Genomic DNA, 27,015 nt, shown 5'->3' with positions numbered 1-27,015 from the left:
TCAAATCACAAAAATACTTCTATTGAAAGTAAACGAGAGATAAGTTTCACCTTTTTCCACTTAATTTCATTACTAGTTTATTATATGTACAAAAATATCCCTACCAGGTTAGCCTGCTTCCATCTTAGACTGCATCATCACTTACCATCAGGTGAGATTGCAGTCAAGGGCTAACTTGTATCTGAATTTAAAAAACTGAAATAAAACTAATTAGACTTGTGAAGGTATTTAACAGCTAAACTTAGCTTGTTTACTTAAACATGGACCAACCGATATATCTAGCATTAAACAATTGAATTAGCTGTTCGCTTGCGTGCAATAATTTGTAGTCAATTTAATTTACTGAACGTATAGTGGCTAACTGGTTACTGGTTACAACTCTATCCATCAGGCCTGGCACCCACAGTGCGATTACTGTCAAACTACACCGATGTTTAGGTAGGATGCATTAATCTCAGCTTTAACGATAGGTGGGTGGACGCTCACTTTATTTTAATACCAAACAAATGGAATAAGATAGAGCAGAAGTCATTCGTAACATACAGGTAAATGTAGATATACTTAAATTTAAATTCAAAATTTAAAAACCCCCCACACAAAACTCTCTTAAAAGTAAATAACTTTCATACGGCTGAACCGATTTTTTTTATATTATAGCTAAGAACACCCTCGATCAAGCCACCTTTCAAACAAAAAAAAACTAAATTAAAATTGGTTCATTGGTTTAGGAGCTACGATGCCACAGACAGAGATACACAGATACACACGTTAAACTTATAACATTCCTCTTTTTGGGTCGGGGGTTAAAACATTGTTTTGAAGCAAGAGAACACCTTTAATTCAAATAAAGGCAATAGATGTACCTAAGTAATATAATGTGGCATTGGAACATTAATTAATTAATTTTCCCGTAAGACTAATAATAAGACATTATTTTTCCTGAACAAAATTCAGTGTTCATACTAATTTTACGCACAATTTCTTCATTATGAAAATATCTTTATATCAATTCAGTGGTTGAGTCGTGGGAAGATGACAGACAGATGGATACATTTTTGCAATATTAATATTAAGTAAGATTAGAGGCATTAATTTTCATATTTTCCCGTGAGTGTAACGTATTGTTTTTCCTGAATAAAACTCAGGGCTCATGCTACATTTGCGCTTTTCTTCATTATCCGTTTAGTGATTGAGTCCTGAAAAATGACAGACAGACGAATTCATAAAGCAAAATATTACTTTACTTATATAAAACGCATGTCACTATAGGTATTTAACGCTTATTTCGATACAAATATTATACATTAGGAAGCAGCTAAAGATACTTACATAATTGATATTCGCAATATTTTTTGCGATCTCGAGACAAGGTCAATGGCAGGAGCGGGCGTCTGGTTGCGAGTAAATAGAGTGGTGGTGAGTAACCGCGCCGAAATAGAACACTTTCAGATGTTATGAGCCTCATCACCTGGTGCCGAGTTTTGGCAACTCATCTTGTAATACCATCTCAACGTCTAGGATACTACGCTATTACTTACTACAAAGTACAGAACCGCTAGGTACCCGGCTCACCACCTACAGTGCATAAATCATAATCGACTTAAGTTATAACAAGTGTAAATTAAAAATTTATAACACCCCCGACAAGTGAAGGTTACAGTAACTAGAAAAGAGCTGATAACTTTCAAACGGCTGAACCGATTTTCTTGGATTATATATAGCTAAGAACATTCTCGATCAAGCCACTTTTCAAACAAAAATAAAAACTAAATTAAAATCGGTTCATTAGTTTAGGAGCTACGATGCAACAGACAGATACAGAGATACACACGTCAAACTTATAACACCCCTCTTTTTGGGTCGGGGGTTAAAAAATGAAATCGCTACGTTTATACATACTTATTTATTGAAATTGTGACTGAGAGAAGGACGGAAAACAACAGAAATTTAATTTAATTTATATTTTTAAATATAAGTACAAAGTTTCTCCAATTACAGTTTTCTATTAAGTATATTAGTAACTAGCTGATGCCCGCGACTTTGTCCGCTTGGATTTAGGTTTTTAAAAATCACGTGGGAACTCTTTGTTTTTTTTTAATATTCCGGGATAAAAAGTAACCTATGTCACTCTCCAGGTCTTTAACTCGTGCAAAAAATCACGTCGATCCGTTGCTCCGTTGATTGAAAGACAAACCAATAAACCGACAAATATGTAATAGGTATCTACTTAGGCATAAGCACATTTATAGTTTACATGAATCGAGGGGAGAGTTTACCTAATGTTTTGTTGGTTTGTTTGTTTGTGGCTAGAACGCGTAGGACATCTGAAACATATCCGAAAGTAAACAAAGTTATGCTAAATACAAAATAACATAGAAATTGTAGATTAATAGAATTGTAGATTGATAGAATAACATAGAATTGTATTGTAGCATAATTTTATAATTTGTAGATATAATAGGGGTCTTTCCGTGCAAAAGTTATATAAGTAGGCACACAAAATTACAATCAGTTATAGCAATAAAAAATATGATAAAGTACCTACTTGAATGTAACTACATCCATTTTATTCATTAAATTATTCCACGGTAAAGTTTTTTACATCATTACCAAAATATCCATTCAAGTAGGTACGCAAGCCTTCCATTAATATGTAGTGCCCACCTACCTATTATATTTTTTGCTTATATTTGCAAATGGCTAACAACTGGTCGCGGTCAGCGGTCACTTCAAAGTGCCGACATTAAGGCCAAGGATGTCGACTATATACAAAATGGGCATTCACGATTTTAACAAAAGCCTATAAACATATAGCGTTACATAATTACAAGTGGTTTTCGTTCAGGCAGAGTGCTGTGTTACACAACACCCACCCACTATTACCTACGAACACTCCGTTCGGATGCGCAACAGAAGATAAACTTAGATCAGACGTGTAATTATTTATAGTAAATTACAAATGTTTTCTACACACAACCTATTTAAAACTCACCTAGATGCAGTAAACATTTAACAAAACATTCAGGCACCCAACAGACTCGTGGAAGCGGCGGGTGATGCGAAACAGACGAAATAAAATAAGCTAAGTATATTTTGCACAGCTATCCATTACCTGCCCGCCAAAGCGCTTATTTATTTGAAATCGAATCATAATAAAAAATATGTATTTTATCTTGCCAAAAGTAGGTTCACCATAAATTAATGCAGAGGTATGATCATTCCTATACAGGACATGTCTTCTACCAAAACCAGTGTATAATGAATGCAACGAGGAAGCCCAATGCCTTCGGTAAACGGTACAAACGAGTAGTTGAATGTTCTTGGAAGGCGGCAATCAAAAGACAATGAGACTGTTGATAACGGTGTCAGGCCCCAAGGCGGCTACCAGAATCCCAATGCATGTACCATTGAAATTTACAAATTGCGACAAAATTACGCACGTCAAGATTTAAGCAGTCCTATCTTATATCTTTTTTCAGAACACAGAATTTTTCCCAGCCTTTTTCATTTACCAATTTGACTACGTACTAGGTACGTATATTTCACTTTTCGAATGTTAACGTTATAGTTAGAAAAAGTCCTTCGACATGCTTTACTTTACTTAGACTTGTTCATAATAAAAGCACATAAAAGTTTAACGTACCTAACGTAAGTATCAAATATTTATTCAATAGCGTCTTATAATAATTTCATGATAGGTAGGTATTTCTTATTCATACTCAGGTGGGTCTCGACGTGAGTGGATAATAAAATACATAATATTGTTACCATATTTTATTAATCGTCATTCTGAATTGTGCGGTGAGTGGCGGACGCACGCCGCGCCGCGCTGTCTGCTGTCGCTTCGCCCACTTATCTCACCTCTGTGTTACGTTCTCACTTCTCGATGAGCCTTTTTACATAAACCCGCATACCTCAATAAAGCGTACGTATTTTATAAACGAGATTGCAATTTTATTCAAATTAACAAGCGAACAGAACAGTTATAGCAGATTAAGTAAGAATGTTGTTAAGTTGCCCAAAAATCCGTCGGCTCTTTGTGATATTCAATTTTACAAAGTGAGATTAATTAAAAACAAGTAAATTTACATAAAAACTTTTAAACAAACAGTTTTATTTTACTGCATTAATTCATCTTCCAGCCTCACATTTTACAAATGGAGATTATCCATGCGTCCCAGGATCACGAGTTCCCAATAATATCAATTTGCAATCGGCAGATAGGTCTGTACTTAATCCTCGTTGTTTAGACCTTACCTACTCAAGTAACAAAAATTGAAACGAATGAATCTGTTTAAAAAGATTTTAAGTGGGAAAGTTTGAAACGGACAGTTTGGTAGTTTTTTTTTCAAAAGAGACAATCTTTAAAATAAAAATTGATACAAAGCGATTGTATCCCTAAGATTTTGCACGAGGTGCGTGCGCCCACTTGCGCGCGCTGTTTCAAAGGTAATATATTGTTCACGAGTATGTTATCTGATTTTGGGAACAAAAATAATTGCCATAGCGGCTCTGAAAATACAGAGTGCTTTGTTATAAAGAAAAGCTCTCGGGATTCTTGCAAAATGTCTAAAAATCAATATGTACGAGTATTTAGGGCGTTTTTAAATATGAAGTACCAATCTATTTAAGTATGAAACTTAAAAGGTAGGTGGATATATTTAAAACAAATTTATAGATATGATGAGGTTATTAAATAATATCATTAGATCAATATGGTATTTGTAGAAGTCTTATTGTGAAGTAGATATTTTTTAATTTCACCATGAGTTAAGGCTATTTCCTTGAAAGTTTAAAATGAGTAAATAGTACATAAAGTTTCAAACAGGAAAAGTTTATACAGATCCTAGAAGTCGTTATAAAAAATAACCTTGTAGAGACAAATATTCAATGTTTAAAATTCATAAACCTAGTATTATCAGTAGTTAATATAAATGACTTGTTACATGTTTATGCAATCGAGTTTTTATTTCCCTACATTGCACTGTACAGCATATCAATCAATTCCTATTTTATTACACTACTAGGTAAATGATCTATACTTATAATAAAACTGTGACTGGACGATATCGGTAGATCAAATATATTGAAAATATTAGTCAGAAAAAGCATTATTTACTACCAAGTGAGAGCCCAAAACTTTTTTTTTAATTTTTGTCCGTCTTTCTGACTGTATATTATTATGTGGCTCCAACTTAACAGATTTGCTAACCTATAGCTAATACTCAGGGATAGGATTCACATAGGATAGTTTTTATCCCGAAATATTATAGGGATCAATCGGGATATGGAATAATATTTTTTGGTTGATGCTACTAAATAACTCCGTCAATATTTAACCTATTTTGACATGTTTGTTTTTCTTTACAAAAGTTTATTGGGTATCTAAGTCTAATAGAGGAGATCTAATGAATAGTTTCAGAGTAGAAGAGCGGAAATCGGAAACAGCAAATTGCTGACGATTAGTATAGTAGCTTAGTTAAAACTAGACTTTAAACCATAAAACGTAACATATAATATGTGCTTACATTTTCATGCTGTTCCCATTAGTAACAGCCTCGATTTCGGTAAAAAAATTGGTTCATTTTAAGTGTATTAGTGCAATTCAATATGAGTTTCATTATCACTCAGAAAATTTCACGAGGATTAATATTGTAATTAATACCTATATCAAAATCCGAAGCCAGGGCGGTCAGCTAGTGTAATTACTCGTATAAGTATGCATTAAATATGCAGCTATTAAACAAAGTGGTCATAAAATATTATAGCCCTAAGTGTAATCTCTTAATCTTATATTTATCCATTGTAACAGATATTGTTTTACGTTAGCTCAGACAACTTTGTGACAGTAAAAAAATTGTAGCCTATTTATTCATTTGCGTTTTAAATACTTGGGTAGGTAATATTTATCATTCATTATGTAACATAAAAACATATTAAAGCACAATTTACAATTTTTATGTAAGTATGCGTACGATATAGTTCCTACTAAGTTATAATTTTATAAGTTATACTTTTTTTGTATAATTCTAGTCGTTATTAATACCTGCAATTACATACTCAAGTTTTAATCATTTTCATTTTCAACGCCACTCAATAAGGTAAATTATAAAGAGACCTTACAAAATTGAAACCCAGACAGTGTCCAACTCGGAACACCGTTTCCTACATTGATACAACCAAAAATCGAACCAGGATGCTTATCTACGAGGCAAGCAAGCACACCGACGCAACAGAGAAACCGCCAATACTCATGTATAATTTAAATCACTGCAAGTTTTAAGCAGAAGGCTTTATGCAGTTCACGTACTAAGTGTGCCGAGTACACCAAATGGCTGTCAAAATACATGGACTATATTACGAGTATTTCAATGGGTCGCACTCAAAACTGGAATTTCTTTGGAACCGCCCGCGCCGCCGCCGGCTCGCCTCCTGGGTGAAAAATACGATTTATACTTGGGGACGCTTTACTTAAAGATTTGTGTACAACAAGAATTAACTACAATGTATACTTTTCTTTTTTTCCAGTACTTATACGTATTTTAAATTATTAATCGCAGCGATTTTTTTAATAATTTTAAGTGGACCTATTTAAAGATTATTGCGAATTTAACTTTAAATATTTTCATGGTAAATTCAAGATTACGTAGCTATAGCTATATTTAGCTAACTAGTTCGTCTAACGGGCCTACAATGTTTTAAAGTTTAAACTAAAATGGCATGTTTCAATATACTCGTAATATTGCTATCCCTTTCATAATGCTTCCAGTGGAAACGGATAGTACTAGATTTAGACCTATTAATTTATTTAATTTAAAGATCGTGTATGTAAATTAGTTGCAATGTGGCTAATTCTGAGCCACATTGTAAGTAATTTACTTATCATAACTACGACTACAAATACGCTATTCATGAAAAGTATTTCAAAAATGTATTCAATAATCCAAATTAGTGCACTGGACAACTGACTAACAAGCATTTCTTGAATAACTATATTTGTTTATATGTAATAAGTATACATAACGCGTACGCCTTATACGCCAATTAATACTCAATTAAAACTTCACACTAAATTCCACCGCACATAACTCATTCATATTTCGAAACTCACTTTTAAGCTAATTCTCACAACAGACCACCTGGGACTATATTAATTTACCCGGACTCAACACATAATTCACGACGATGTACAAATGAAAACTTAAATCAAAATGTTAAATCATTAAAACGCAATTATTATGATTGCATGTTGAAAATTACGTTTGATTGCTCCTATATGGAACCGGCAAATTACTGGTGTCTAAATATGAAGGTGAGCTCCATAAATAATAGTTCTTGACAAAAAGAATTGTAAAAATAATATTATACTTTTATATACGCTTGTAGGGACATTGCGTTCATATCACAATTCAGACCTTCAATAGAAAAGACATCAACGCGCACCCATTATTCAACGTTGCACCGTGACGCGGTGGCATAAAATGACATTCTTAATCATCACCTACAAAGAATAGATTAAATCATTTCCTATTGTTTTTAAATAGGTTGCACGTAAATGGAATAAATAAACGTATGATAAATTGAAATTGCGTGAAAATAAGTCCGATGTTGAATGTCTTTTTATGTAGTTAGACTGAGTTTACTGCTGTAGTACGTTTTGTTTACTCGAGTATATATCTTTATTAGAAGGAATTTATAGAGCTTTTCGTCGGCTTCCGCATGAGTCAGAGGCGCGTATATTATTAGCCGACTATTCCCAGCCGCGTCTGCGCTGACCACTCGCTGCTAACTGCCTTAGAACGCGTACACACTATGTTTGGACTTATAAAGAGTTATAATATCGAAACTCACGTAATATCGTACTTTTTGATTACACATATAGGCACCCTACTAGCTGATGCCCGCGACTTCGCCCGCGTGGATTTAGGTTTTTAGAAAAATACGTGGGAATTCTTTGATTTTCCGGGATAAAAAGTAGCGTGTTATTCTCCAGGTACAACTCTATCCATCCTAAAAATCGCATCGATCCCCTGTGCCGTGATTGAAGGACAAACCTACAAATAAATACACTATCGCATTTGTTATATGGATATTGATTTTGCTATTGTTATAAAACGTGAAAGTAAATGTATATTGTTTATCTAAACATAGTAGGATACACGTAGGGTATTTTTGTCCCGAAAACAAAAGATTCCTATGAGGTTATATTAAAAATCCTAAATTTACAAAACTGAAATCACGGGTAAAAGCCAGTAAGTAGGTAGGTATATTCTAAAAACAATATTAGTAAATCAAGGCACTTTATTTCAATTTGTTAAATTTATTTGAGCCTTAACAAAATATTAATACAGTGGGTACTCAAAGCATACAAAGTTGTATGTTTATTAAGCTGTCACTGATCTTCACGATGTCTAGACTAAAGTTTTCATCAAGCAGTGACGCAATCGGCAGGCGGTTCAGCTGAAGGATATCTTCGTATCGACTTGTCACAAACCAGTTTAGATTGCCATGTTGACACGCGGTCGTGCCTGTCTGAAAAATTTGATTTTGTCACGATTTTTTAGACATGAGATGCTTAGGTATTAGAAATTATCTCAGGATCGATATTATAAGTCGAAGGACTAGTTACTGAACTTATCACACCTAGAGCAACTGTCTATTACAGCCTATATTATATCAACTGGATGTAGTTATTAGAATCACTGCTCTATTATCTGCTTGTTCTATTTTATTTTCGAAAAGGCGACCTTCCTAAGTTAATTTGAAGTTTTAGGCAAAGATTCACTTAAATTTATGTGAGCTTGAATTGTACTTAACTATTGTTTCGTGGACAAATAACTGTTTCTGACTTGTTATCGGAAGAAAATTTAGGTACCTACTTTATAAGCCGTGATAACTACTAATATTTGGTTTCAAATAGATTAATGGTATGAACTGATCTTAAGTAAGGTACTTATTAGTTATTCATGCTGCGTGGCTGCTACGAACTACCACCATAATTAGTACACCATTAAGGCACTGCTACACCTGTTATCCTGTAATAGGCTACTATAACATTATTTAGTCGAGTAAATGTAGAAAACCTTTATTCAAATAACTTAGATAAACTCGGATCACAGAAATTTAAATAAGTTAATAGAAATGGTATCATCTGCAGTCTTATTACGGAGACCGCGTTATCGATTTTGAACAACTCATTCATACAAAAATGAACACTTATATCTAAAGAATATAATATTCATACATCTAAACCAAGCTAAATTAAACTGTAACTTAATGCAAATAACATTACTTTAAGAATAACGCGCAATGATGGATCATAGTCAAGTCAAACGACAGTCTCACGTTCCTTTTATACCTACTTCTATACCTATTCTGATTTCTATGACTCTGATATAATTTCACGATAACAACAACCGTTGAGTTCCTATCTACTACATGATGCTTAATTTAATAATTTCGGACATGGTAAATTAATATTCTTGTTTTTAAAATGAAGTTTATCCCTCGAATAAAAATTTATTCCATTTTCTTTCGAAAGTTCAGCACGTGCTGCAGCTATTGGATTTCAAAGATTTACTCACAGACTCACACTTCGCATTGTTAGAATATATTATACTGTCCGGCTTCCTTTTTCCCCGCTTGCTATAATATTGATACTTTCAAAAGAATAGGCACTTTCTAGTCATGCGCGTTCTACCTTAGGCTGCATCAATACTATTTTTTATGATTTCAGCCAAGCGCAAGCCTATATTGTTAACAAAATGTGTGTTGCAGCACCCTAGGCGTGGCGCACGTAGCAGGCATGTGCAAGCCGGACCGCAGCTGCTCCGTCAACGAAGACAACGGCATCATGCTGGCGCACACCATCACCCACGAGCTGGGGCACAAGTGAGTACAACTTTTTTTTCCCGACTTCACAACAGCAGAGACAGGGTTATGTTTTGACGGCTATCTGGGTAGGTATATAGCGAGGTATGTGGAATTCCTTATACCTTCGAAGCATGCCAACGGCTAAATGGATTTTAAGCAAATTAGTCTAAGCCTTGGGATGGTTATATAGGCTACATTTTGTTTTCATGAAACTAAAGGACGATTGTAAAATGATGGTAGACAAAATAATGCGTACCATATTGAGTGGCATCACAAATAAAATGATGATGTTTCTATTTTACAGCCAGCTCCGTTTAAGAATTAGGTACATAACCGTAAAGTTGATAGGATCTCTACATGTTTTTTTAACATTTAATAAACATCCAGATATGATTCAGTGCAAACCGCAGATACTGCATCTCAACAAGCGTAATATTTCACGACGATTTCATTGACCAGTTTGTTGAGAATCCAGCTTGTAGAAGTGAGAGTGATAACTTGATGACTCACTTTCTCATTTTCTATGATTGAACTAACGGTAGGTATGCGAAACGGCCAACGAAAAACTTATTGGGAGGCCTTCAGTAAAGTTTCACTTTCTATTAGAGTTGCGAATAAAAGTTTTCATATAATTTCTATTAGGTGAGTGACACAAAAAAATGTTGAGCAGTTTTTGTAGTGTGCCTAGTCATCCTCTCAGATACTATAATAATTTATTTGGGAATAGCTGATGCCCGCGACTTCAGTCGCGTGGATGGAAAATTTTTAAAAATCCCGTGGGAACTCTATAATTTTCCGGAATAAAAAGTAACCTATGTGCTAATTCAGGGTATAATCTATCTCCATTCTAAACAAGCAAATCCGTCCAGTAGCTTTTGCGTGAAGGAGTAACAAACATACACACACCGTACACACATACCTACATACACACAAACTTTCGCCTTAATAATATTAGTGTGAAGTGTGATTCCATGTCAGCAATAGGTTAACGATTGAAAAGAATTATTTTCACATCAATATTATGCTTATGCCTATGTTAGCTTATGCCTCTCAGGTTAAATTTAACTATTAATAATGCATTAGTAAAGTGTAAGGTTGGTTTTATTATCTGCACATTTTATAAGCGCCATTGTGGTTTTACAGTGAAGTATCGCATTGCGCAATAATATTCAGGGTTTAGTGCAAAACGCACGTGACTCTACTATAATCAAGGTAGGTATTCTATTTATTAGATTAAATATCATTTTCTATTAAGTAATAATGCATTATTCAATGTAAGTCTGAATGCCAGTGTAAAGTGCCATTCTGCCATATTAAGTGCCATTATGGTGTACTAGGTGCCAGTGAATTATCTCAGCGCACGATTCCGTCAGGATTTAGTGCAAAGCACACGTGACTCTATTACAATCCAGGTGTAGTGATAAGTATTTATTTAAACTGTAACTGCGTAATCAATATAACTTAAGTATACTGTTTGAAATTGAAATTGAGATATGCTTTATTGTACACCTTTATAAAAAGAAACACAAAAGTAAATTACACAACAAAAATCGTAGTACAATTTGGCGGCCTGATCGCTTTGAAGCGATCTCTGCCAGGCAACCATGTTACACAGAATATAATTACTAGTGGGAAAGGATAACAAGGAAATAAGAAATAAAATTTAAGTTATTATATTATGAGGAATACATACATGGTGCATACATAACTTGATTACTTTACTGATTGTTTTACTACGATCAAACGATCACTTACGATCAAATAAACAATATTTTCACGTAAACTTCAAAGTATAGAGTGAGGCAGTAATAATATTCGTACGGTAATATCTAATTAATTTTGACACTCAAGATATTATTGGGTATGTTTTATTTAGGATAGTTCAGTCTATTATATCAACTATTATTATTCCATGCAATGCTCGATAACTCAAAATGTTATTTAGATATGCAAATTGACTACATACTTATCTATCTATAAGCCTACGGAATCTTAAATTCAAACTTGCATCAGATTTTAACGATGCATAAATCTTATTATCTACATTAGCATTTAAGAGACAGATACAATCTCAGTTTAGCAACTACACACTCAATAGTGTACCCCCCATTTATTATGTGAGCGAGTGTAAACCCGTTTCACGATTATACCTTTCAAACTTAATTGAGATTGTAAAATATACAGCTTCATTATAAGAGAACTGGGAAGTACAATGTTCATACCTGCATGCTCGGTGCTAGCTAGCGCCAACAAAATTCTTTATTTCTCCTTCAAAATCATGAAAATTTACTTTATTGTTGCAATATCAACCAATAATTTATTGGGTTAATGCTTTCAGACATTAAATACTTTCAGAAGACCACCTAAATTTGTATATTTCCCACAAAAACAAATAAGTTTCGCAGGCAACCTTCGTACTGATATTCAGTAGAGTCAATTGAGAGAGCCGTTTATACTTTTAAAATATATTATTGTTAGGCTTTTGCTGCCGCAAGTCAGCACTTGGCAAGAGTGAATATCCTAGGCAAGCGCGTTCTTGTAATAAAAAAACGTACCGATAAAGCCGAAGATCAAAAATAGCGATCTAGAGCGCATAGCCAACAATCATCGCCTTCTTACGAAGTAATAATGTTGAACTAAAAGTTAAAACATTTTACGATGTACCTATAAAAATATATAAAGTATAAACATATGATGGACGTACCTAAGAAATAAAAAAGCCCAAAGCTTGGCGCAAAAACAAACGAAAATATAGCCTGTGTAAATTGTAGGTTGATAAACTTGGAGAAATGCACTCACGTTGCCTTAACAATGGGCAATATTAACATTATCTTCATTGTGCAGCCCACATGTAAAATTGCAATTACGTCGCTGCATCTCTCGTAAAACGGATCATTAAAACATTGCTACAGAATTGTTAATGTTAAGACCTGACAACCTTAACCAATTAAGTAAATGCATGCCTTACGTTTTAAACCAGATAATTAGGTACATGCATTTAAACATGTTTAAACGTACGAAGTCATCCTTTTAAAGCATAAAGGACCATTTTCATTAGTCGATAAGTCAATGCGAAGCAAACGGGGTTTCCACTCAAGCGGTGAAATTAATACAGCATGCGAGGACACCCCACGGGTGGCGCTAACTACTTGTACTGAAAATGAAAAATACTAGTTATAGGGCAACAATGTAAAACCAATAAAGAATGTATTTTAGAAATCTCCAAATGAGGTTTTCCATGTGCGGTCCTTATGGCATGCTTTTTGGAAATCGCCTGCACCATAAACGCGTTACTACTGAGCAATGCAAATGAGTCTTTAGAAGAACGATATTTCATTTGTTAGCGCTTCGGAAATAGTCCGACGCCGGCGTTGAATTCGGCAGCCGTTGCCGTGCGCTTCTGTTGTAGTCTGACTCATGTTTCTACGCTGAGATTATCGCAAGGACGCTGGTTTCCGAGAAACTTTTATCCGTTAAAAGTTGTTTATGAAAATCAAACACTGTTTGTTTGACTCTACGTAAGCTCTACATTTATACAAACGTGTGTACGCACTATTATTTAGATTGTTGTGTCAGTTTGATAGCCCTATTTCAATTGATATAAGGCTATCAATTAGCTACCTAATTAATACCAAACAAGGCGTAATTAAGGATTGAATTCGGCACTTAACAGAAAAATTTTCAATTTTCTCACATAATAATAAATATTTTGTATTCTTAATAAAAACAAACAAATATTAATATATTCACTGAATAGCCAATCACAAAATGATAGGAATTAAAAAGCCTAAACCTGTCCTGAAAGTTTGAAGGTTCTAGATCCTATTCATATATGTAATACTTATGTCAACGTTTGAAATAGTCTCGTCTCGTCAGCGTGAATAGAAACGTCTGAATTTTTTTTAGAAAATAGGTCAAAATATATACACAAGCATAGATGCGAGTATACCTAGGTATAAAGTATATAGTGAATATACCTACCACTTTATCAATAGGACAAGTGGTCAAACGCAACACGTATTAAAAAGTTTGTGCCTGTCTAAAACTTTGATTAGACAAATTTTAAATAGAAGATCGCTTAAAAAGATCTGAAGCAGATGTCGAAAAAATACCACATAATTTGTGGATACACATTTATACCGGTAGCCACATACTCGTAGGCTGCGATATCTTACGTTTATTTATATAAATGGCTTGTTGTTACAGTTTGCATAGAGGCACAATCTTAAACAAACGCAAGTTATGTAAGCGCTAACACGGTACAGCCAATGACCTTCTTTCGCGTAGACACACGAACGCATCACCGTACAATGCACTCGGTGCATTGACGCCGTGCTATCGGCCCACACAACACAACAGCTTCATTATATTTTTCAATTTCTTATCGTAAATGAAGAGTTATGAATGAGGTAATAACGTTCCATATGAAACAATTTGTAGGTAAGTTCTATTTGTAGAACACACTCGTTAGTGTCGTCAGTTAGTGGGCACAATCAGTATAAGTAAGTAGTAGGTAGATAAGTAACGAATACACAAATAGAAACTAATGGCGCTTCTTATCTAAGTGGTTACAAGTATAAACATATCCTTTTTGAAACATACATCAATACTTGCGACTTCGTCCGCGTGGGTTTAACTTTTTAAAAATCTCGTGGAATTTCTGATTTTCCGGGATAAAAAGTAGGTAGCCTTTTTCACTGTCCAGGTCTTGGATGGATAGGTATAGGTAACTATAGAAAACGCTCCGTTCCTCTGTTGCGATTTGATTCAAGGACGAACCAACAAACAAAGTGCACTTTGTCGCATTTATAATATCATAAAACTGTGCTATTTGTCGCCTACCACGGGAGGCATTCAAATATTTTGAAATTAAAATTAGTAGCTACAGGTAACTGTAGACACAATTAGGGACTAATTGGGAAAGTTCAAAAACATCGATCGTAATAAATAAACGTACGCAAATGTAAAACAGCGCAAGAAGCAAATAAAGTGCTATAATCAGTACTAGTGAGTGGCTTGTTTGTAAATGTAGTGAGTCAACAGTAATAAAATCAATTTTTAATAGCTGCTTTGATTTATTGACTGACGTATCACGAGTATGAGAGGTCACTGATCACTGGACGGACCTCCGTGGAGGCTGGAGCCGTGAGTTATATCGTACTAATTGTAAATAACTTCAACTTTATTTAGTAGTAAGTATTAATAATCCATACTTAATATTATAAATGCGAAAGTGCATCTGTCTATATGTCTGCTAGCTTTTCACGGCCCAACCATTCAACCGATTTGATGTTTGGTACAGAGTTAGCTTACATCCCGGACGGACATAGGCGACTTTTTATCTCGGAAAATTATAGGATTTCCACGGGATTTAAAAAAAACTTAAATCCACGCGGATGAAGTCGAATAATAAATAATAAATAGGTATACAATTCAAGCAAATCTCAACATATCCGTGGTCTCTACCTATTTTGTATGTTATCAGTAAGATAAGAGCATGTAACAATTGTGTTGTTTCGACTGTTTCGTGTAGCTAGATAAACTGAAAGTATCACTTCCTCAATAAACACCGCAGTGCGTCCTAAATCATTATCATCATCAACAGCGTAATGTACACCTACAATAAGTAATCTGCTTTGGAGCACTTACATAATATTATAGGTACTTAAAATTTAATGCACTTTGGATCACTTTGAACTTACCTAAATAAGCGTTATCACTTCTAAATAAGGACAATGAAAAAGACCGTATTTCCTATTTTGAATGATCTCTCGCAAGTTATAATGCCTTTACATTGTCTTAATTTTTACAGTATACCTACCTACTCCTATGTGTCAGATCATATCTACATAATTAATTAGTCCTCACCCAATCAATTTTCACTTTATAATATTTGATACTAAGAAATTTAATTGTTTCTAGCTTTGGTCTTTACCACGACACTGAGAAGATAGGGTGCAACCGTCGGGAGGGCGCAACGCTTCACATCATGACGCCTATCTTTGAGGCGGACACCATACAAGTGGCCTGGTCTAGATGCAGCAAGCGGGACGTCACCAACTTTTTAGAGTAAGTCCTAAATATAATATCGACTAAAGGAGATCGCATGTAGCCGTGAAATGAAATGTAAGTGAAATGAAATGAAAATTTATTTATCATATTATTTAAGTTTGAGTTATATAAATATTTAATTATGAGTTTCATGGAGTCCTGGTCCCTAAATTAGGACAGCCCGTATTATAGGGGCCAGTGCCTTCCCATACAAATGTATATAACTAAGATTGATTGAAATCAAATAAGTACGAAATTAAAAATAATACAAATTGTTATGTAAAGTTTGATATACGTATGTGTGTGCGTGTGTTTGTGTTGTTGTGTGTGTGTGCTTGTGTGCGTATATGTCTATGTGTTAAGGTAAGATTGTATCTGATTATGTGTGAGAGTGCATTTCATAGTAGGTAGGTATTGAAAATGCGAGTAACTTTAGCAGCACCTCCCTGGCGCAGCGATACCGACGCGACAACCGCCAGACCAATTGGCCCAGTTAAGTTTGTACTCGAAAAGAATATTAATATGTTGTCGCTTGCCTTTTCAATTAAATGGAAATTGGCAGAACAATGGCCGTACTTTGAGAGGCTTCAGATGATATAAGATAGTCAATTCGCATTTTTAAAACTTAAGAAATATTTTTCGCTTCCATATATTATATATTTAGGTTCATTACTGTACCAATTATTAAGTATCCAAGTTGCGTCGAAAGGCTTGGACATAAAGAACGCGTGACGGAAACGTATCCAACACGACACCTAGAAGGGTTGTACTCTACGTCTTTCCCTAGATAGCTGCCGTCGCGCGCCCTTTTTTTCAGCATATTCTGCCGTGCTAATGCCATCGCGCGTTTGTCCAAACTTTATTGGCCTCTACTACGAGTATATGCCATCAAAGATAGTCCTATATACTCAAAGATATTCCTATATCAAGATAGTCCTATATATTATATCAAAGTATCATCAAGTTTTCAGACCCGCAAACAAGTAGCGTTTAGTAAATTATAAAGTAAAATACATACTCGTAATTGCACCTTATAGTTCACAGCCTTGTAGAAGTGGAAGAAATCTATATTAGAGATCTAAATTTCTTATATTGAGAGATACTGTTCCAATACTTCATTTATCTATACTAATAAATAAAATTGGAGTGTCTGTCTGTAATTTCAAAATAACTACCTCATATTAAGCTCATATGGTTATTTGAACGATACCATAACTGAATCACACGTTTTTAAAATTTTTGTCTGTCTGTCTGTCTGTCTGTCTGTCTGTCTGTCTGTCTGTCTGTTTGAAAAGGCTAATCTTTGGAACGGCTGAACCGATTTTGACGGGACTTTCACAGGCAAGTAGAGGATGGACCAGGGCGTAAAATAGGCTACTTTTTTAACCGACTTTTAAAAAGGGAGTTGTGTTTTTCTACCTATGTACACCGAAATCTCCGTGATTTCTGAACCGATTTGCGTCATTTCTTTTTTAATCGATAGAGGAACTTTGCGACATTGTTTCATAAAAAATTTGGAGTCCAACTCCTCAATCCTGATGCTGCAGGGGATCTGACCAATCCACGCGGGCGAAGCTGCGGGCATCAGCTATCTACAATAAACTAATTTATTTTTTGGTTTAATATAAATAATTTTTTGGTTTAATATAAATAAGTAATAAAATTAAATACTTATCATAAAGTGTTCGCTCGTTAAATAAATATTTATTTCTTACCTGCCTATGCCTATCATTCATCCGATTGAGTTTAAACTCAATCGGATTATCGACACTTGCGTAAATCGTGGCATCAACGTACAATAAAACCAAATCGAAACGGAAAGTGCCGCGAATCAGCCGCTACCAATATTATAAATGCGAAAATGTGTTTGTTTGTTGGTTTGTCCTTCAATCACACCGCACTAGAGCGCCAGATTGACGTGATTTTTTACATGGATATAGTTAAAGACCTGGAGAGTGACATAAGTAGCCTATTTATTCCGGAAATTACGGAGTTACGGGATTTTTAAAAACCTAAATTCACGCGGATGAAGTCGCGGGCAGCAGCTAGTATTGTTTTATTTTTTAATTACAAATGACATAAATATCTTTGATATTATTAGCCATTTATCATAAAGCGCCCATTATATCAAAAAGAAAGAGAATTAATTAGTTGTCGTAGAAACAGGCATCGCGCCATTTCTATCGGATAGATACATTCATCTGAAAAGGTAGATATTCCATTTTACATATTTTAATTAATTTAAAAGGCGATAAAATTGAAAGTAGGCCTGCGAGCTGCGAGCTTGTGAATTAATACTGTAATTACTTATGCTATAACACCGGACGTCGTTAAACTAGTTCAAGCTAACTTATGTAGGTACGTAGATACAGATGGAAAGTCTAACTTAGTCAATTAGAAGTATGTAGAATAATTTGTTTGCGCGATGGTATGACAACCTCTGTTTTGTAAGGTTTAAAGTACATACGATACTTTAAGATTGTTATTAGCGACATAGTGAGGCCGGCATATTCCAACGCAACACAGGGTACTTTTATAATATAGGAAACAACACAATATGTCTCTGAGTCGTAATAAATCATCAGAGCGATCTCCAAAACGCGCGATTTTGATGACGAAAGCGTTCGGGGAACTCAATTGATACAGTCGTCTAATTGCTGATCGCTGATGTAAAAGTATCGCGTGTGTTTTGGCCCTTAGGCGTGTAAGCATTTTCTTTTTTCTGTTAGATTGATAACAATTTGTTTCTTTATTTTAACAGTGCGGGATTAGGCGAGTGTTTGAGCGATAGACCGTCGCAAGAAGAACCATACGTATACCCCGAAGTACCACCAGGTAAGATTATGGTATAGGATTGTTCTTTCACGTTTTGGATAAATACTAAGTGACGCACTATAACTCAGCCATCGCCACTCTTGCCGAGGTTGAGCTGGCAAATGTTTATAAAAAGACAAAAACCAAGCAGTTGGAAGATGCGTTTGCTTAGGCTTGTAGCTATAGAACAGATAATACAGTAGTCGCAAAACAAATGTCCGATCTCAAGCGGCAAATGGCGATCTGTTTCATCGCCCCGCTCACCGCTGCCTTCGAGGCCGCAGCTTTAAAGGAACCTATCCATTGAAGCCAATGACTTTCTAAGCAAGGACATCGCACTGGCGCGCATAACAAGGGACCAAGTAAGTGTGCTTATACTCGGTGTAAGCACACTTTCTTCATTAGTCGCATGTTGACTGCAAAGCTGTCAAGACGCCTAAATGCGCGATCAAAAAGTGCCAAAATAATACGTTAACGACGCAGAAAAGAGATGGTGTGACTTACCACCGGTAAGTTAATTTTATTTACGTAAGATAACATGCGAAAAAGTATAAAATATTTAGTAAAACCATTGAAAATACTAGAAATATCTAAAATTATTTACAATGTTCCCATTCCTTTCTCTCACGCACATCGGAAAGAGACAGATGGAAGGGCGCGTCACGAATGTCGGAAAAACAAAACTGTGGAGTAGCTTTTTTTTTGTTCAATGTAAAATCTATTGGCCATTATTGTATCACATTTATTTTATTACTAGCGGAATAGCTCTCAGCGCGCTTTATATAGCCACGGACGCTCAGGCGCGAGGCGTGTATCTGTACGTTAAAAATGTTCGCCGTGATTCTTTAAATTGACATAACTTTTTTATTTATGAACCGATTGACATGAAAGAAACACTAAATGTTAAGTGAAGCTTACTACAATATATTAGTGACAACCGTATCTAAATCGAATAAGCCGTTTCTGATATTAGCGTGCACAAACACACAGACAAACAGACAAAAAAAAAATTTATTACAATTTCGGGTTCGGCATCGATAAAAAAAAAGTAGCAGGGGTTGTTATTATTAACAACCCCTGCTACTTTTTTTTATATATTTCCATTGTACAGACACCACTTTTCTACAATTTTATTATATGTATAGATAGATCTTTTGACGACCTCCAGTGCGCAGTGGTAACGCGGTGGATTTGTATGACGAGGGTCCCGGGTTCGATTCCCGGCTGGGCCGATTGAGATTTTCTTAATTGGTTTAGGTTGGCTGGTGGGAGGCCTTTGGCCATCTTGATTCAAGGCCCATCTTGAATCCGCCATTTTGGTTTTATCCCCCTTTCAGCTCCCTGTCAATTGGATGAAGTTCTGAGTGACATTTGTTCGAGCACCCCCCACCTATCTTCAATACCCTGGCCGTGCTCCTCACCGAAATCCTCAATCATCAGCTCTATCCATATTTTTCCTCCAAATCATTTTTTGTCCTCTATACGAAACCATCGGTAAAAAAAAACATACAAAATTTTACAGAAGAGGTGATCAAATGAGTCAGTCAGTCAGTCAGTCAGTCAGTGAATCAGCACGAGCAGAATAGTATATAGTATAGATATAGTATAATAGTTTCATATTTACAAAAACGAAAAATCTCTCAAAGAAATAACAAAAATTAATAGTGCTACACTACTCCATTCCATTTTTTGTTCAAGTTTGCTTCTAAAATCACCTTATTCAGCTTCGAGTGCAATAATCGATTTACATTGCGGCTTAATCAGTGAGGTTAGTTTACAGGACTTGAATGTTAGCGGGAATGTATAGCAGTTATATAGTTAGGTATAGAATGTGAGCAGTTGAAGCTACATAAGGTGAATTTAGAAACGTGTGCCATGTTTGGGCTCTTGTGTTGTATGCCACGATGTGTCCATGCTTAGAAAGTCATTGATTGAAGCAGAACGGAGCGAAAACATACCTATTCATCTGATCAATCAGATTCCACACAAAATGACACTAAATAAATAACACCTTAGCTCTCAATAGTACGGGGCACATCTCCGCGTATTGGCTATTTTGTGCCTTTTCGTAGTGCCATACCAGCACAATGCACTTCGCTAGCTAGTGCCACAAAGCTTCGAGGCATTGAGGAGATCGGCTGGTAAAAATGTGCCATTTTTAAGATTACTGTTCTGTAATAGAAAATTTAGGTACTATAGCCCCTAAATTATTTGATAAGACATTGTCTAATTATCTCAAAATATTATGTAATCATTAAAAATATTTACTGTTTAGGCGTAACATTCGACGCGGCGTCTCAGTGTCACCTGCAGTTTGCAGAAGCAGGAGCAGAAGCGGTAGTGTGCGCGAAGCCGGCGGAGCTGTGCGAGCATCTGTGGTGCCTCGTCAACAACACCTGCAAGACCATGCTGCGGCCCGCTGCGCCCGGGACTACTTGCGGAGAGAATATGGTAAACATCGTGGCCAACCTTTTTTCTGATTGTACCACACGTTTCATTATTTAATCAAAATAGGACGACCTGCCTTGAAATCTTTAAATCTATTTTAGAGTCGAGGTTTAGATCGATGGTGCCTAAATTGATAGTATAGTCTCGATGCTCAGACCAATGTTTTTTTTTTTTTTGTTGTTGTGCCTCTTACAGATAGAAACCTTAATAATTGACCCATTTAGCTATCATACCTAAACATTTCACTACCTACCTATAGAAGGAAAAGCATTGATCCTATTCTCCATTGCAGTGGTGTCAGAACCTAACATGCGTGGCGCGGACACCATCGCCGGTGCCGCGCAACGGCGGCTGGGGGCCTTGGAGCGAGTGGAGCGAGTGCTCGCGCACGTGCGGCGCAGGCGTCTCCACGCAGTCGCGCGAGTGCAACAACCCCGAGCCGCTCAACAACGGAAACTATTGCATCGGGGACAGAAGTCGGTGAGTTTCAATTTAAGACCTGAAAAGTCACAACGAAGCTATGTAAAGAATGAAAATCGACCAATCAGAGCGCACCGAGAACGTAGACGACCCACACCCCACGCCACTAATGCGCTCTGTAGTTTGCTTGCACATTGCACGTCACGCTGCCGCTGCCCTTCGTGAGGGTTCCAAGCTTCCCGAAAAAGACATCTATAGCGGTATTTATTTCCTGGACGCCACTCTGCTCGTCGCACTGCTAAACGTCATAGGTGGGTGTTTACAGGTTGGACGATACGTAGCATCACTAGCCAGCCACTAGCCAGCCGTCAGAATTCGTCAGCCAAACGTCCTTACCACTTTGCACATCTCTGGTGCAAAGGCATTAAGTATTTATACTGACAGCTCTAAGAACTCTACAATATAATATCTCTGGTGCAAAGGCATAAAGTATTTATACTGACAGCTCTAAGAACTCTAGAAAAAGTTGTACCTAGTTGTAGAATTGTTATATTTAAATTATACTATATAGGCATGCTGTTCCATTCTCATATCGAGCGACTCTCAAGGTATAAATTGCTTGTATACGTCTTATTTCCTATAGGTAGCTATATGTATATTGTATGTAGGTATTATGTGAGTTACCCTTGGTTTTAATTGCAGATACAAAGTATGCAACACGGATCCGTGCCCTATCAATGAACCGACGTTTAGAGAAGTGCAGTGCGCGAGGTTTAACAATATGCCGTACAACAATGAAACTATCGCGGAATGGATACCCTACATAGATCAAGGTATACACTAATTATCGTAAAGCCTTGACAATACTACAATTTGTAAAACTTCCAAGTAACACTGACGAAGCACTTAAGTGATGGCTCGTACGGGCGCTCCTTAGTATGAAGATCTACATACAGTTCCTTCATTCTTGAACAAACTTCAAAGAGCCGCGTTGAACATTGTAGCTGATGCTGTTCTACACAATCTCTAAATTAAACTAACAGTTCTAAATCCCTTTCATAATGCTGGAAAGGATAACACCAGACCAGATTAAGATCTGCCAATATAGTTTACAAATTGGTCACATTAGCACGTCACAAGAGCCAATGTCTAATCATCTTTATACCTTACTAGCTGATGCCCGCGAGTTCGTTTGCGTGGATATAGGTTTTTAAAAGTCCCGTAGGAATTCTTTAATTTTCCAGGATTGAAAAATAGCCTGTGTGTTAATCCATTTATCTCCATTTTTTTCAGCCAAATCTGTCCAGTAGTTTTTGCGTGAAAACTTACAAATATACACACATACACACAAATTTTGCATTTATAATATTAGTGTGACTTGTTGTAGATAAACCGTGTGAGCTGCAATGCGTGCCTCGGAACAGAAATGATATCGAAATGATTGGAGTGTTCGTAGCTGACGGAACGCCTTGCAGGCAAAGCATCGGCGCCAGGGATATGTGTATTGCCGGTTAGTGTATTAGAAAAACAGAAATACATATGATATACGTATAAAATAAAATAGTTAAGAGATCAGTGGACTTCGTCTGTGTTGGTGTTAGCTGGCGGGCGTGCTCTGCCTTTTTGGAGTGTTTTTTTTTTTGTTAAAACTGACTGGAAAGTGCTCTAAGGGGGTGCCGTGCGTATGTCGGCGAGCGCCGGCACAGACGGGGTCCATACTTGTATAGTTTAACTAACTTGTTACAAATAACTACAAACTTGACATTGGCAAATCTTTGTAAAGCCAGACGACAGAGAAAAAAAAAGAGATCAGCGTATAGAGTATCATATTTGATAGGTATATCGCCCGTGGAGGAGGGCCATGCCTTCCTGCAAGCTAAACTTTCTATTAGTTTTCGTGTTACTTTTTAATTTTAAGAAATAAGAAATTTCGAAGTCAATTATGCTGAAATTCTGGCTGAATTCTTAGTTGAAGAGGGAGGAAGAGGAGTTGAGGGCGGCTTGGGAACTCCCTATATCCTAACCATGTATCTCCTCTGCTCCTACCTGTAACCTATCAGATTTAGAACCTAAGGATTTTCGGGTGCAAAAGTATTTCTGGGTGGTTATAAAAAATTGTTTACCGGAAATGCCTGATACATCGTTGTCCTAGTATTTTATAAAAATAGTAGATATTCGAGGAAAATATCGTATTCTGAACGTGAAAAGCTGCTGCCAAAAACTTTGAATAGAAAACATTTAATTTTCTGTTTTTATTGATTTCCTGGTGTCTGACATTCGGGGCTAAGATACCTAATCCCAGGAAAATCAACATCACCTGATTTAAGAAAATGAAATAAATGGTGATGAAAAATACCTATTGTTAGTAAACCTGCATCCGTGAAAGTTCTCCATAATGTTGTCAATAAGGTGTGAATCTTGTATCACTTGGCCAGCATGGTGGGCTACGACCTACCCTTTTGATTTTGAGAGGAAACCCGTCCTCAGTAGTGGGCCGGTAATGGGTCGATGATGACGATGCATTACAACTTTGAGGAGATACGGGGCCGTCGTTTGTTTGTTCTAGCCTTTCTAATAAAACATTTATTCAGGTGTCTGCTACAAAGTTGGGTGTGACTGGATCGTGGATTCCGACATAGAAGAAGACGAGTGCGGAGTTTGCGGAGGAAACGGATCAGAATGCAAAACTGTGCAGGGCATTTATAACAAGGACACAACAAGACAATCTGGATTTAGTGAGGTACCTAAAGAGTAAAAAGATCACTAACTCTAAGACCTATAAAAACTTACTTTAACTTTGCTTAGACTTAGTAGTAGGTGCTGGTTGCAGATCACAACCTATCCAAGCCATATGCATCTATTAATTTTCCATAGTTTAAGCGAAAATCGAATTTGTGTTATAATCGAAAAATGTTGTTTTTGTGTTAAAATCGAAAAATGAATTTGTGTTAAATCGAATAATCGAATGTTTGTGTTATATAGTGGTATATAAATGCGGATGACTTTATCAGCATGCATCGAGATCTCGTAATGTGCCATTAATATTCAGTTTTAGGTATAAATACTTCAAAATTATTATTTGCGGTTATTAATAAAATACATTCAAAACATATTTAATAATTAGCTCATAAAAGTTTTAAATCGAAGTTGAAATCTGTGTTAGGCGGATGAAATATCTACGTTTGTGATGCAAATCGGGCAAACCGCCAAGAAACGCAGACTAATAAATTTGGCAAATGATAATAACAATGATATTTTTTGATCGCTTTAATTTATATTGTTAATGAACCATGTTTTCATAGGTTGCCGTGATACCCGCTGGTTCGAGGAATGTAAGGATTCAAGAAAAGGTCAGCCCCGGAAATTATATTTCTATTGGCAGCGCGAAATCGAGAAAAATATATTTGAATGGAGCACGGTATGCGATATTTTAATACCTCCTTATTAAAACTGTTACAAGTAAAGGTATAATTTTTATGAAAAATGTTATTATATAAATTTCAGAAATGCTACACTGACGGAATATTTCGTAGCGGGAACCCAAGCGATCTACGAGAGAGATCGCGATTGGGAAAAAGTTCGAATTTCCGGACCCCTCGCGGAGGATATTAAAGTTTATGTGAGTTTACTAATATTAATTTAGTATTTTAGAAAACTATGTTAAGTCAGAAAAAGACCTAAGTGGTGTCGTATGATGAAGTATGATTGGAGAATAATAAAAAGAGAATTGGAGAATATTCTGTGATGACAGGGTGGGGGAGGATGACTTGCCCTCCATTTGGACAGCTTAGGACGATCTTAGTTGCGCGACACAAATAATAATTCGTAAAAGTATGAAATTATAAAGCAGCGCGAAGCTGCCGATTCAAATGTGGATTTAACTAGATTTTGCCGTTTGCAGCAACGTATCTTCCGCGGCAAGCACCGCAACCCGGGCGTGGTGTACCAGTACACGGTGGACCAGCCCCGCGGCAAGCGCTACGCCTACCGCCTGTCCGACTGGTCCGCCTGCTCCGCCACCTGCGGCCACGGCCGCATGCATCGCCACTACACCTGCGTCGACGATCACCAGCGTAAGCGAATCTACTTCTAGCTCTGGTTTCTCTATCTCTGTCTCTCTCTCTGCATCGTATTACTGAAGATCGTGACCCATTTTTTTTTCTCTCTCGTCTGGCTTTACAAAGATTAGCCAATGTCAAGTTTGTAGTTATTTGTAACAAGTTAGTTAAACTATTCAAGTATGGACCCCGTCTGTGCCGGCGCTCGCTGACATACGCACGGCACCCCTTTAGAGCGCTTTCCACTTTCCAGTCAGTTTTAACAAAAAAAAAAAACACTCCAAAAAAGCAGAGCACGCCCGCCAGCTAACATCAACACAGACGAAGTCCATCGTGACCCCTTTCCACTATTAATATACTGGAAGGAGTTTCCTGTGAGAGAGAGTAACGTGCTTTCCGAGGAGGTACGGAGGAAACGAAAAGACCTCAAGAGTCGGTCACTCCTTCAGTTTCTGACTTGATTTAACATTGCTTAACAAACTGAAATCAATGATATTCGTTGTCACAACTAGGCCACACGTCGCTCGGTTAACTATCTTAATAATAATGTTCTAGCCGGATTTTGGCCACGGCAGCTAGTCTAAATGGAGACTAGATATTATAGGACACAATTAGTGTGTCGGCAAACACAGGTGCACATTAACTCTCTCCTATAGTCCGATCGAGCGAAGGATCACTACTTCACGCTCCTCGAGACACAGAGGAGTACCACCGCCTACAATTCCCATCTTCGGGCTGCTACTGAATTTTTTTTCGACAGAAATAAGAAATTACGCCGAACGTTGATTTTATCTGAAAAAAAGATCTAAGCTAAGTTAGAGTGCTTTCACAATACTAGCGGCGCGACGTCCCATTAAATAATTCTGAGACAACGCATCATGAGTCTTTTCATTGGAATCGCTTGGAATTCGACGTCACACCGCAAATATTGTAGAAGAACCCTTACTCTCATAGCCTCCCTAAAGTTTTACTTCAGAAAAAAAAGATACGAATTGAGAACTTCCTCCCTTTTGAAGTCGGATAAAAATGTAATGGTGGTATTGGTCGTCAGGTGTGGTGGAGCTGTCGCAGTGCTACCACATGGAGCCGCCGCGGCACGAGGCGCTGCTGCAGCTGTGCCGCCAGCCCGCCTGCACGCACTGGTGGGTGGGGCCCTGGCAGCCCTGCGCACCCTGCCACATGCCGGTACGCCTACCTGATTATTGACCTTACTTCATCATCCGATCTACCATCCTACTTCTTCACTTCATTATTGTTCCCTACCATAACTGCGGATGTCATCTTTGTGTAACATGAATCAACAATTAGTATTAAAGGAGAACACTGTCGCCTAAGGCACAGGTCTTATACC

General features: G+C 36.7%; 1 protein-coding gene across 1 annotated transcript in view; it reads left to right on the top strand.

Moving 5' to 3' along the window:
- LOC123874200 (A disintegrin and metalloproteinase with thrombospondin motifs 7) overlaps nt 1–27,015 on the top strand; it is a 101,579-nt gene that overhangs the window by 72,210 nt on the left and 2,354 nt on the right. Inside the window, exons 8-19 of the mRNA XM_045919440.1 lie at nt 9,778–9,891; nt 15,796–15,942; nt 18,686–18,759; nt 21,014–21,189; nt 21,479–21,666; nt 22,309–22,439; nt 22,994–23,116; nt 24,198–24,346; nt 24,909–25,024; nt 25,111–25,225; nt 25,508–25,679; nt 26,716–26,849. Coding sequence (XP_045775396.1) covers nt 9,778–9,891; nt 15,796–15,942; nt 18,686–18,759; nt 21,014–21,189; nt 21,479–21,666; nt 22,309–22,439; nt 22,994–23,116; nt 24,198–24,346; nt 24,909–25,024; nt 25,111–25,225; nt 25,508–25,679; nt 26,716–26,849 — 1,639 coding nt within the window. The remainder of the gene's footprint in view (nt 1–9,777; nt 9,892–15,795; nt 15,943–18,685; nt 18,760–21,013; nt 21,190–21,478; nt 21,667–22,308; nt 22,440–22,993; nt 23,117–24,197; nt 24,347–24,908; nt 25,025–25,110; nt 25,226–25,507; nt 25,680–26,715; nt 26,850–27,015) is intronic.

This window comes from Maniola jurtina, chromosome 18 (genome assembly GCF_905333055.1).
Source record: "Maniola jurtina chromosome 18, ilManJurt1.1, whole genome shotgun sequence".
In the NCBI taxonomy this organism is placed as follows: Eukaryota; Metazoa; Arthropoda; class Insecta; order Lepidoptera; family Nymphalidae; genus Maniola; species Maniola jurtina.
The sequence above is the reverse complement of the archived record's forward strand: the minus strand, read 5'-3'. Positions and strand labels throughout refer to the sequence as shown.